This window comes from Gorilla gorilla, chromosome 14, assembly GCF_029281585.2.
Source record: "Gorilla gorilla gorilla isolate KB3781 chromosome 14, NHGRI_mGorGor1-v2.1_pri, whole genome shotgun sequence".
Taxonomy (NCBI): domain Eukaryota; kingdom Metazoa; phylum Chordata; class Mammalia; order Primates; family Hominidae; genus Gorilla; species Gorilla gorilla.
Window position 1 is genome coordinate 38,060,314 of NC_073238.2, and position 13,713 is coordinate 38,074,026.

The 13,713-nt window shown below is 41.6% G+C and overlaps 1 protein-coding gene across 4 annotated transcripts in view; it reads right to left on the reverse strand.

The window, feature by feature from the left end:
• MIPEP (mitochondrial intermediate peptidase) overlaps positions 1-13,713 on the reverse strand; it is a 160,382-nt gene that overhangs the window by 19,515 nt on the left and 127,154 nt on the right. For 2 of the 4 annotated variants that reach the window (XM_004054258.4, XM_019039912.3), the window contains 2 exons: positions 10,392-10,513; positions 6,845-6,918 (listed from right to left, as the gene is read on the reverse strand). In XM_004054258.4, the coding sequence (XP_004054306.1) occupies positions 6,845-6,918; positions 10,392-10,513 (196 nt within the window). Of the gene's footprint in view, positions 1-6,844; positions 6,919-10,391; positions 10,514-13,713 lie in introns of those variants that run through there. The other 2 variants (XR_008670784.2, XR_008670783.2) reach the window with 1 other exon arrangement.

Below are 13,713 nucleotides of genomic sequence, written 5' to 3' on the forward strand. Positions count from 1 at the left end.
CATCTCTGTAACAACTGAAGCACGGAGCTTGGGAGTCATCCTTGATATCACACTCACTCTCCTCCATGCCAGCATAAATCTGATCTTGGCACTACCTGCCTTAAAAATACTGTAATTGGTTTCTCATAGTCCTCAGAATAAACACCAACTCTCTTTCACAGTATCCACAATGCCCTGCCCGACCTGACGCCCACTTACCTTCCAGCCTCATTTTGTGCCTAATACTCCTCTTTCAAGCTCACCTCTGTGCCCCTCCCTCCCCCAAGTGGCAATGAAAACGCTGCTGGGAAGAAGGGAAACATGGCGGAGTCAAGGTGTGGACCAAACCATGAGCAGCGGTGTCATAGCTAAAAACCTTCCGGAGGAGGTTCTTTGTTTTTAATTAAATTTTAAATTTTAGGATAGTTTTATATTTACTGAAAAACTGTGATGGAGTCAAGAGAGTTCCTCCACACTCAGCCAGTTTCCCCTATCATTAATATCTTTCATCGTGTGGCACATTTGTCACAACTCACAAACCAGTATTGACAGAATATTGTTAGCTCCGGGTGCACTTTAGTCAGATTGCCCTGGTACGATCAAAACTAGCTGTCTTTTTTCTGTTCCAGGACCCACCAGGGGACCATACTACATGTAGCTGCCGTGTCTCCTTAGGCTCCTCTAGACTGTGTCAGCTTCTCAGACTTCGTTTTCAATGACCTTGACAGTTTTGAGGAGTACTGCTTAGGCAGTTTGCAGAATGTCCTGAATTTGGTGTGTCTGGTGTTTTTCTCATTATGAGACTGGGGTTATGGGTTTCTGGGAGGAAAACTTCCCATCATATTACATCAAGGATGCATACTGTCCACATGACGCATCACTGATGCTGACCTTGATCATCTGACTGAGGTCGTATTTGTCATTTCCCCCGCTGTCTCTAGAGTGCTCTGGACGGAACTCACTCTGCACTGCCCACATAATGAGTGGGGAGTTATGTTCCACTTCCCTAAGGTGGGGAGTATGTACATAAATTACTTGGAACTCTTCTCTATGGGAGATTATTCTATTCTATTCATTTAATCATTTATATCAATATGGACTCACGGATATGTATTTAATACTTTGTATCACATCCCAAGACTGTGATTTATTTGGCTGCTGGAGTTGGCCCAGGTTGGGGCACTGGGAGCTCTTTCAGTGGGCCCCTGCTGCGATGACACATGCGCCCATCACTGTGTGTGTTTCTGGGCACTTCCTTCCTTTCTGGCACTATAAGACGCTTCATGCTCATCTTCTGTCTTCCTTGTTCCAGCCCTGGAATCAGCCATTTCTCCAAGGAGCCTTGGTTCCTCTTACTGGAGAATGGTGTAAACCAAATTTCTGGGTGCTGATGTGCTCCGTGCTGCTGGAACTGAGAACTGTTTTTAAAGAAACTAGTAGATAGATATCTTTATTGTTTGTATTAATCTTCTTGGAGCGTGGAGGTGATTCTTTGGAGTATAAACCGTAATTCTCTGGTTTGTTTCTTGAACAAAAAAAATTTAATAAGCTAGAAGAGATGATATAGGATAATATGGCAAAAGCGAGTGTGTTTGGCAGACTATAAATAAAGCTCTACAGAAACGTTAAGGTATTATATTTTAATCAGCTTAAGGTAAGGCCCTGTGGGCTTCTAGACTTTGGTTTGGTGAGTCAGTCTGATGCGAAAAAACAAACAAAATCGAGTTTCAGTTTGTTGAGAACTGACTCATTTAGCTACTACTATTTCTTTCCATCTGATCTGATGTTTGGTCCATTTGAAAAACTCCATAAAGTTATTATTTAGTATCTCTACTTGCATACTGCTTTTGGCCAGAGAGATTCTGATTAGAAAGGAGCATGGAAATAAAGTTGTTTAATATTTACAAATAACCTCCTGGAATGCTAAAATCTTGGACTTTATCCTTTCCCTTCCCCTCCCCTCAGATTCTTTGCGGAAGAGTTGAAGAAAGAGAGCATAAGGAATTCTGTAACCAGAGGCAGAACCCAAAACTAACTGGGCCATGTCCTGCTTACATGGCTGTGGGGAGAATCTTTCCATCAGGACCACCATGGCTAAAAATGGTTATAAACTAAATTGACAGCTTTGCCACAAAAGTCTAAAGGAGCTCACAGGAAAAGGAAGATTTTATTGTTGATCAGTGGATGTCAGGCAGGTCTCTCCAATGTCAATGAGAATAGATAGGTTGTGACATTAAAAAAAAAAAACTTGGAGATCGTTAAGAGAACCATCAGGGCCCAAGACCCACATTGCTTACATCTCTTGCCTTCTAAAGGCCAGGTCACTTTCATGTCAGAATTTAAGGATCAACAGAGAAAAATGTGGGCAAGGCAGCACAGAGGGTATGAACACTGACTAAGTTTCATTATTTATAAAAATAGGGACATTATGACCTGTGTTATAGGGGATTAAACTTATCAGAGGACAAGTAAAATCTGAACCTAAAAACTCAGTAAGAGGGATTTACCTAAAAATTTTACATAACATAAAACACAAAAAGACCAAATAGTTTACAGAGGGCAATATGAAAACTTGCATGAGTAATACAATTGCCATTCACAAACTGCTGAACTAATATAGTTTCCATTCCTAATATCTATATAATTCTACCAGTCTATTTGCTGTAGTAAGAAACAATTCTGCTTCCTAGTGGGGGCAAAGTATTACTTCCTTGCTACTCACAAGCCTCAGCATATCTGTCTTTTTAGAAAACTGCACATTTTCTGAAGTGGCTGTAATGGAAACTGAACCTTAGATCATGCTCACCATAGCATACTTAACAAATATTCTAGTATATATTTTATAAAATGGTAAAATGAATGGAAATGCCATATCATCATGGTTTATTTTAAGCAAAAACCTTAAGTTATCTTATTACTCAGAAATGTGATTTAACATAAGCCAAAAACCATTGTGGGGGTATGAGATGAACAGCAGAAAACCTTAACATTGACAATGAGAGTTAAACCTCACCCCAGATGTCTCAGCAATTAAGAAAGTTGGTTTCAGTCAGGTATTGCCACATGTGTTTAGTGGAGGATTAAGTGACTGAATGTCATGCCTATAATATATATATTTATGTAAGCTATCAATGTGTTTAAAAATAGACAAGGCCATACTGTCAATCTGCAAAGCTACTGCCACACGTCTGTACACACACCCCACCCCCTTCAGAGATTAAAAAAAGGAGAAGCAGATTAAAAAGAACTGCTTTGGGCCAGGCAAGGTGGCTCAGGCCTGTAACCCCAGCACTTTGGGAGACCAAGGAGGGTGGATCACCTGAGGTCAGGAGTTCGAGACCAGCCTGGCCAACATGGCAAAATCCCGTCTCTACTAAAAATACAAAAATTAGCTGGACATGGTGGCACATGCCTGTAGTCCCAGCTACTCAGGAGGCTGAGGCAGGAGAAGTGCATAAACCCAGGAGGTGGAGGTTGCAGTGAGGGGAGATCGTGCCACTGCACTCCAGCCTGGGCAGTAGAGACTCCATCTCAAAAAATAATAATAATAATAATAATAATAATAATAATAATAATAATAATAATAATACAAAAAAAGAAGTGTTTTGAAGTCAAATCACATTTTACCTCCCGCAAGGAAATTAAGTGACTTTCCTAAGTAATTTATAGACAGTAAGTAGCAGAGTCCACTGACTGCAAATCCAATTCTATTTCACCATGTGATTGCTTTCTTTCTCTGGGGAAGAAAATACTGTTTTGACCACTATTATGTTGCCTTCAAATGGTATTTGGTGTGTTAGGCTTTTTAAGAAAGCCCCTGCTGCTGCAACTTGTCTTTTTTCCTGTGAGGATCACTCTATGTAAAGTTAAGTAATGGAAAACTTCTGAATAAATACCTTGCAGCCAAGAGTTAGAGAGCATAGATACATGGTTGCCTAGCAGTGGCCTTTAACTGATGAATGTAAAGCAAACATCAGGGTAAAAAGAAAGTAGAGGAATCCTGTGTGCTCAGGGACTTCCTTGAATAGGGTGTTGGCCTCTAGCTGGTGAGGACTAGAAATGGCCGAGGGACTCAGAGCTCTAAGCAGAGCCCTGTTCCCAAGGGATGACTCATTCTGAGAAAGACAAATAATCTAAAAGTTTGCCTATGTAGAACTTATTATTCAAAGATCAAAAGCATTCCCTATTTGACTTCTCTGAATTTGTATCATTCAAAGAGCACAAGTATGAATACAAAGGTATTCTGACCCTAAGAAACACAGTCTTATAACTAAGAAGGTAAAAAAAAGTTGTGATTTGGTTAGGGAGGTACATAGTTTGAAGGCAAGTATTCTATTTCTTTCCATTTTGCTATGTAATATAATTCTTTACATTTATCCAGGAAGCAGTTAAACAAAAATATATAAGGTACCTATAAAAAGTTACATTTTCATGGAAGAATACTGCCAACGAGATCCTGTATGCTTTTACATTACAAATCTCAGTAATTTCACCCATCACTCCTGGTAATACCCCAGTGTTAAGGCTGTGAGCCAACACCTAAGACCTGCTGTTTTGGGGTACAGACTGACTGCCTCCAAGAAAATGAGAAGCCACTACTATGGATCTTAGCTTACAAATCCAGCCCTATGAAGTGACGACTGGCATAACCCTCTTTACATGTCTCCCATTCATCTCTGACATGAAACAAATCATGTGAATTAATGAGATCTGACAGAACAGCATTAAGAAAAATATTAAAATGTAAAAGTAGAATTGTTCTATTGTTTGTGTTAACTAAAATCTGAATACCTAATCATCTCTGGTTTGAATGATGGACTTCTTTTTCTCTCATATGTGAATTTTAGTGCAGAAAATATTAAGTTTCTTAACACAAAATTGTTTTGGATAAAGAACAGAATTTTTGAGAGTTAGTTGCAACATTCTGGGAAGCCGACTAGAAAAGCACACCAGCCAAAAGATAAACACTGAAAAAGATTTACATTTTTTTCTTTTGATGGTATCTCCTATCAGCAAATGTTGAGGTGTAGCAGCATGGCCTGGGAAAGGATGAGCCAAGCACGGCTGCCAGGAACACACACCTCACAGAAACTCACCGCTTATTTCCGCCTTAGCTCAGGGTGGGCTGGCGCTACCAACCACCAGCCAAAAGTATACAATGTACCCAATCAGTAGCTTATTATGATGTGCCTATTGTTTCACTTTTGCCTGGGTCTGGAACAGACCCTGAACTAGATGTCCTGTCTGACAGTACAGGCAGCTGAAGAGCTTGGTCTGCTGCCTGAGGTCCCGGTTCAATCCCTGGCTCTTCCACATACTGCCTTGTTACATAAGCAGAGGGCCTAACCTGTTTATTGTCTATAAAACGGGGATCATAACTCCTACCTCATAGGGTTACTAAGAAGAGTCAATCAACAGATACATGGTAATCCCTAAAACCGTCCCCAGAGGTGGAAAGTTCAATAAGGGCCAGTAAGGACTAGCTGTAAATGATGGCTGTGTCAGCATGCACACTTCCTCACTCTTCACAAAGCTGATGGAATGAATGCAGTCTCCAAAAGAGCAGGATGTTTGTCTAAGCGTCTTTCACTACTTCACCTCTGGCACATGGAATCATGTCTGGCACATAATTAGCACTTCACAAATATTTGCTGAATAAATGAATGGCTGAAGGCACTGCACAAATATTTGCTGAATAAATGAATGGCTGAAGGCAAGAATCTGGAATTCTGTTAAAAAGGAGTACAGGCATTAGATTCAACAGTCTTAGGCAAGGAGACATTTAAGTCACACTCATGACTACCCAGACACACTCAATTACTACAATGAAAACACTTCTCCAATATTGAAAGTTATTTCCTATATGCACTTTTTCGGATAGCCAGAAAACTTTTCAGATAGTCAGCTGCAAATATAACCATCAATATATTGCAATTATCTAGTAACATTCATATCTTCCTATAAATATTTGTAAGAATGTTTCAATGTTCTTATATTCATACATGAAAAATCATGATGATCACTTCCATTTACAATTAAATTTTCAGTAAAAATACTCAAATAAAAAATTACTGAGAAAATTACATAGAAAAAAAGAATTGTAATACTTTAAAGATATTAAGTTCTAATTTTTCAACAAGTAAAAAAACAAATCTAACCCAATGCCTTGGAATTTCTTGAAAATATGTAGTTTTAAACTTTCAGAAAAAGAAATAAAGGAATAAAAAATAAATGAGTTCTTTAGGCTAAAAAAAACCCTGTGACCTGTTAAAATCTAAAGGAAAATTTTCTAAGAGTTTATGACAAATAAAAAATTTTTCTATTAGAGTATAAGTAACATTTTGAAAGCTAAAACCTGAATCTTTATCCTGGTACTTGAATAAATCATGGCAACTAAAAATTAATTTACTTAGGACACAGTGAGACAGATGCTTAGAACACAATGCACAGCTAAGACATTTCTTTTTTATTTGTTTATTTATTTATTGTTTTGAGAAGGAGTTTTGCTCATGTTGCCCAGGCTGGAGTGCAATGGCACGATTTCAGCTCACTGCAACCTCTGCCTCCTGGGTTTAAGTGATTCTCCTGTCTCAGCCTCCCGAGTAGCTGGGATTATAGGTGTCTGCCACCACGCCCAGCTATTTTTTGTATTTTTAGTGGAGACAGGGTTTCACCACGTTGGCCAGGCTGGTCTCGAACTCCTGACCTCAGGTGATCCACCCTCCTTGGGGCCTCCCAAAGTGCTGGGATTACAGGCATGAACCACCACACCTGGCCTAAAACATTTTCTTTAAATGAAAAAAACGTATGGAGAAAACATAAATCAGCTTTCATTATAGATGGTGCCATTTTGGTTTTGTTTTACCTTCAACCATGAGCATGGGCTCCCTGCCTCCACCGTGGGCCAGCATCTCCCTGCGATAGCGCTCCCCGGCAGCCCTGGGGAAGAGAGGATCTGTTACAGACTCCTGCTTGCACAGCCTCCATTCACACTTGTCTTGAATTCTCAAAGAAAGCCACACTGACGCCATATTCATAAAAGCTGCCACCATGTGACAATTTGGCCCCTATTTTCTTGCTTCTAAAAATCAAATTCTGGCTTTTAAATTGTTCTAAAGTAAATTAAATCAGGTGTGACATATTCCCTGTAAGAGGATAACTATACTTTTGGCTATCTGTTTTGTTAACAAGAGACCTCACTTTATAAAAATAATTAACTTATGTATTATACAATAGCTGTCCCCAATCTTTTTGGCACCAAGGACTGGTTTTGTGAAAGACAATTTTTCCACAGACGAGGGTTGATGGGGGAGGGATGGTTTCAGGATGATTCAAGAACTTTACATTTACGGTGCACTTTATTATTACATTATACATTGTAACATGTGAAATAATTATACAACTCACCATAACGTAGAATCAGTGGGAGCCCTGAGCTTGTTTTTCTACAACTAGATGGTACCATCCAGGGGTGATGGGAGACAGTGACAGATCATCAGGCCTCAGATTCTCATAAGGAGTGCCCATCCTAGATCCTTGTGAGAGGATCATAAGGATCACATGCGCAGTTCACAGTAGGGTTCCTGCTCCTATGAGAATCTAATGCTGCCACTAATCCAACAGGAGATGGATGGGGAGCGGCTGCAAATACAGATGAAGCTTCACTCGCTCACCCACCCACCACACCTCCTGCTGTGTGGCCCAGTTCCCAGTACCAGTCTGTGGCCTGGGGGCTGGGGACTCCTGTTACAGAATAAGTAAAATATTATATTTTATTCTCTATAAAAATAGTTTTAGGATTATTTTAAATGAGGCTTGAAATTATACCATTAAGAAATAATTTGTGATGGCACCTAATAAAGAAGAGAAAAAGAACACTCTAAAACAAGAGTGAAGGAAGAGAAGCTGGCAGGAAAAGGTTAATTACACCAGAAAACCTTGGTTCAGGATAACAGTTAACAGATCAGCAAACTCCACTGGAGTGTGCGGGTGATAAAGGCACAGTGGAGGCTGCCTTGTTCCCGTCTTCTCGTACTCTGTGTCACCTGGATATGCCTACCTGACAGAGTTCCACAAGGAACACTGTTAATGACAATATGTGAAGGTAGGTTTGGAATAATTTTGTAGACATAAATCCTTGAAACTAATGGGACCTGGAAACAAGTTATTTAGTACTACTCTTTTGTATTTTATGAAAAATACAATTCCTTTAACATACATAACTACATACTATGATGAGACAGGTTAAATAAATTTTGATATTGTTTCCATTTGAGAAGCTCTGGAGCCTCTTTACACGTGGGTCATTTTGTGAACATGGTCTTTAATCAGACTTTTTGATAGCATTACAGTATCAAAAACATGCTGACGTCAAACACTAGCCCTGGTCACATCCTGAAGTGAGTGCTAAGCAAAGCAGGAAGCCTGGACTGAGGTGGCGCCTCCCCTCAGAGGCAGGGGTGGCTGAGGGGCCCTGCCTGACTCCTGGCCTGGGGTGCTCCGAGGCCGTTCTCAGCCATGGGATGTAGTGCCCTGACCCTAAATCAAATCCCTCCCCACAGGCCTCTAGCTCCTGGCTTGCCTCAGCTCTGCAATGCCTGGCTTTCTGATGTAGGCTCCAGCCTGGTTATTTCTCAGCAGTGAGATCAAAAAGGAGACTTTGACAGAGGTTAGAAATTTTCTAGTCCAGTGAGCATTTTTACTAGCTTACTTTAATATGCCCATAAAAGTATGGCAACTACATGTCTAGGCAAGAATGTACACATAAACAAGATACAAATATTTAGAAACGTATATATTTTATAGTATGTGCTTTTCTAGTAAAGTATACTTCAAACAAGATGATATTTTGCCTATTTTACAGAAATCTACAGTAAAAAGTTGTAATCCCTGAAACTGATTTACTGATGTCAAGTTTGGCTAAAGATCTTTTAAAAATAAAATCTGAAGAGCAGACCAAATGTCTACAGTCTGCAAAGGGCAGAAGACAAAATACACGTGAGTACCAAGCTGCAAAATATTTAAAAATTCTACGACATCACATTCAGACTCAAATAATTTGAAACAAATGTGATTATTAACTGCTGAGAAAAATCCAAGTCTATATCAAATTGTATGACAGACTGAGAGGGTGAGGTGGAGGTGGGAGGGAGAAGAAACCAGGAATGAGAAGACCTAGATTATAGTCTTAGTCCAGTTTTTAATGGTGAAGTCTGAACAAACTGTTTTCTCTGAGCCTCAGTTTTCTCTTATAAAACGTGCTGGTTTCTGCCAAGACTGCTGTGAATACTATGTGAAAACTCTAGGACACTCTAAAAACCAAGATAAAGCAGTAAAAATAGCACTCATCAGCCAAAGTTCCCTGAAAAGAATTTGGAGATGTAGTTATTTGTGTGGTGAGAAGATAAATGCTATAAACAACTCTGACACCAGATTATAATTACTGGTTTTCTTTCAAAGAAAGAGCCTTCTAAGGAATCATAGGACCCAAACTTGACAACCTCTTGGTTCCTATTGTTATAGGGAGTCCTGTTAGGAGGATCAGGAGGCCAAATCAGGGAGCAAAGAGAAGATCTCCTACATCTCTCCAGCCAGCATGGGATCCTCTGCACCTCCCCAGACAGCACAGGAACCCTCACACCCTTCACCCAGCACAGGACCCCACGCACCTCCCCAGACAGCACGGGATACTCCACCCCCACCAGACAGCACAGGATCCCCCGCAACCCCTCAGCCAGCACAAGATCCCCATACCTCCCCAGACAGCACAGGATTCCCCACACCCCCCAAGACAGCATGGGACGGGATCCCCTACACCCCCCTAGACAGCACGGGATCCGCTGCATCCCCCAGCCACAGCACAGAATCCCTCACACCCTCCAGGAAGCAAGGGATCTCCTGTATCTCTCCACCCAATGGAAGTTTAACCACTACCTGGCCTTTAGAAAGAGATTGGGAAAGCAGGACTACTGATCCTAGGCACCCCTGCTTCCTCCCGACAATGCTCCCAGCCTCTCCAGTGCCTTGTTCTGCCTCCATTCTGTGGAAAGGGGTGGGCATCCCGTATCACGTGGTGAGGTCAGAAAAGCCAAGAAAACCCACAGGAGCAGCAGGGGCTGCTTCAGGTAGCACAAGAGCCCTCATACAAGGGTTCCCTCAGGCACCACACAGCCACCTCTACACAGTGGCTGCAGGGTAGGGGGATGTCCAGGGCCACCGGTCAGCTGCAGGAAGCAGGAGCAAGCTTGGGTGGGAATGGCCAAGTGGGGTGAGGCTGTGTGGGGAGCCTGCCACTTTCTGCCAGGTTTGGCTGTGTTATGTGGGCTGCAGTTCTCGAGCCCGACTTCCAGATGTAATAGAGTGGGGAATTACTGTGGTCCAAGGTGGGGACATTTTAGAACTTACCCCCTTACCTGTTGAAAGGATCCTGTAGAAAACACTCCTTCCAAACCATGGAGGCGACTGCTCTGGACATGAGGTAAGAGTAATATTTAGCACCATACCCCACGAGGTGGCTGAATCGCAGCTGCCAGGCCTGCCAAGAACAGAGAGACACAGCATGGGACACAAGTCAGTTTCCACTTGGAGAATATCACATGTGAGAACACAATGGAGACACAGAGAGACCCGTAAATGCTTTCATTTGCATTTTACCCTAGAAGGCTACGTCACCTATGATATCAATATTTTCACATTTTATACACTGTTAGGGGCTGAACTGTGTCTCCTGAAAATTCACATGTTGAAACCCAAAGCCATACCTCAGAATGTGACTTATTAGGAGACATGGCCTTCAAAGAAGTGATTAAGTAAAAGTGAAGCTCTTAGACTGGGCCCTTGCCCAATCTCACTGGTGTCTTGGAAGAGGAGGAAAGGTGGATGCCAGGGTGTGGGCACAGAGGAAAGGCTGTCTGCAAGCCAAAGAGGCCTCGGGAGAAGCCAGATCTGCTGACACCTTGGTCTGGACTTCCAGCCTCCAAAACAGTGGGAAGTAAATTTCTGTTGTTTAAGCCACATAGTCTCTGGCATTTTGTGAAGGCAGCCCTAGCACACTAAGACATACACAAAGAAAATTTTGTATCACATAAATATAATCATATATAGATGGATATGTTTTGCTCCAAATATATGGTTATTCTTCTTCATTAAGTGAGTTTAATTATACTGATTATAATACATTTTATTTCACATGACTATCTACAAAAACAGTAAAGTCAGGAGTTTATTTTTAATAATTTAGTTCAGAGAGTTGTACTCTGCAATGATTCTCTGTTGCATGAACTGCTTTTCATGAACTAGTTTTTGTAACACAAAAACCTTCCATGTTTTTACCATAATTACATTTTATGACAAAACAAAAAGTCACAGAGCAGAAGAAAAATGGGACAGAATTTAAAAATCATAACTATGCAAAGAGGGGTAATCTGGGAACGCATTCTTTTTTTTTTTTTTTTTAAGAAGAGACAAACGCTAAGAACCAAAGATAACCACCAGCAACTTGCCTCTCAGTGGAAGAAGGGTGAACAAACTGTTGTCCCTCCTTCTCTAAGCTCCTTCCACTTATTTTCTAATCATAAGAAGGAAGAAGCGGACACCTAATTGTTTTGTACAAGTTCATCACTTTGGGATTCACTTCTGTGACAGAAACGTAAAGACAGCCTAGAGACGGTGGCAGGAGTGCCAATGGTGGAGCCGGGTGGAGGTGCACATCTGTTCTGACCCACTTGGAACGCCTGGTCATCAACACTGGAGGAGAGAATTTGGAGTCTGGCACAGAGAGACAGCATCCATTCTATCTCAGGACAATGATGTAGTTATGATAGGAAAAGCCACATGGATTTTCATGGAAGCACACTGTTCCACTGGGAACTTCTTTTCCTAAGAATACTGCTCTTTTTCTGTTGCTAAAGTGGAAAACACCTCCATTCCAATTAATCAGCAGGTGCAGGGCTATGCAAGCACGGCACACGAGCTTGCGATGGTATATCTGCTGTAACGTCACCCCAGCCAAGGCTGGGACTATGAAAACTGTCCTCAAAGGCTACACTTAGGACTTTAACATTTTTACTTTTCTGAAACAAATCTGACACAGCAATCATCCACTTTCTTCTGTCTTTATCTGACATAAACATTTCTTTTAAAAAGTAGAAGCTTGGGGCGGGCACAGTGGCTCACGCCTGTAATCCCAGCACATCAGGAGGCTGAGGCAGCTGGGTCACTTGAGGCCAGGAATTCGAGACCAGCCTGGCCAACATGGTGAAACCCTGTCTCTACTAAACATACAAAGATTAGCCAGGCGTGGAGGCACATGTCTGTAATCTCAGCTACTTGGGAGGCTGAAGCAGGAGAACTGCTTGAACCCGGGAGGCGGAGGTTGTAGTGAGCTAAGATCGCACCACTGCACTCCAGCCTAGGCGACAGAGCAAGAATCTGTCTCAAAAAAAAAAAAAAATTAAAAAATAAATAAATAAACAACTTTTTTTAAAAAGCTTAACTTTTTTTAACCATGATAACAACACTCTAACAAATCTGTTAACTCCCCAGAAAATAAAGAATAAACAAAGTATAATCCTTGCTACAACTCTATAAACTAGATAAGTGAATTCTAGTTAACATATCAAGGAAGAAACATTTTTAAAAATATGGTTACTTCATCACAGGAACGTGGCAGCATACTTCCTGTATTCACTACACAGTGGCTTAAAAGACGCATGGCAATGCTAGTGACTCTCTGGTTATGTCTGATTCTCCAAGACAACTAATTTGCTTGGGCTCGGCAAGGGCTCTGTCATAAGGAAGGTGTGCAGGAGCACTGCAATCAATTTAGGACATGGGGGCAGCACCTCAGAGACACACTGCACCTCCACATCCGTTCTCCTCTTTCTGTAAGAAGATATGATTGGAAGTCAGGTGGGCGCCTTCTGAGTGGTGTCCTGAAGGAATGATCCAAGCCCCTTCTTCCTTGGGGATGCAGCCAGTCAGAAGTGTGGGCCTGTAATGGGGCAGCCGCCTCCTGTGCTGGGCAGGGGCACTTGCACAGCTATTGTTTTGGGTCTCTCGCACAGCAACTAGACCTGTATCCTACCTCACAAGATACCCCAACTTCAGGCCCAAGTGCCACCCCCAAACAGTACCATGAAAACACAACCAACAGTGGGGCTGAGGCTGCTGGAGGTGCAACAGATGCCATGCCCTTGGTAGAGCTGTGCCCTACGTGGGAGGAGCTGGACACTCAAAATGTGGCTTGCACAGTCTTTTGCCAGCAAGGTCCCTCCAGCATAGTCAAGGGCAGAGAAAGGTAGACACGTACTTTTCATCCTATTAAGATGCAAGTGGTATTTAAAACAGAAGCAAAGAGACTAGGACCATCTATGAATTAAATTCTAGTATAACAAACTTTGAGTAACTACATTTTGAGTCAAAAGGCTTTTAGAATTCATTTACAACATATACACAGTCCAATGTACTCTGTCTTATTTAAAAGGGGTATTTGTCAGTTTTTCTTTTTATGCTGGAATCCTAATCTACTAAATGATGAGAACTCATGGACCACTGGTAGCCTTTCTCGTATGAAGCAGTTTGGATGTGAGGGTATCTTCTGTAATGGAATACAGCCTGCTGTTTTAATCTGATACTCCACCAAGATACGAGCGCTTGTACTACTGATGATAAGCGTCTCTCAGGGTGGAAGCCCCGGCATTTGTAGCATACAATTAAGGGGCTTTGTCTTTGAAA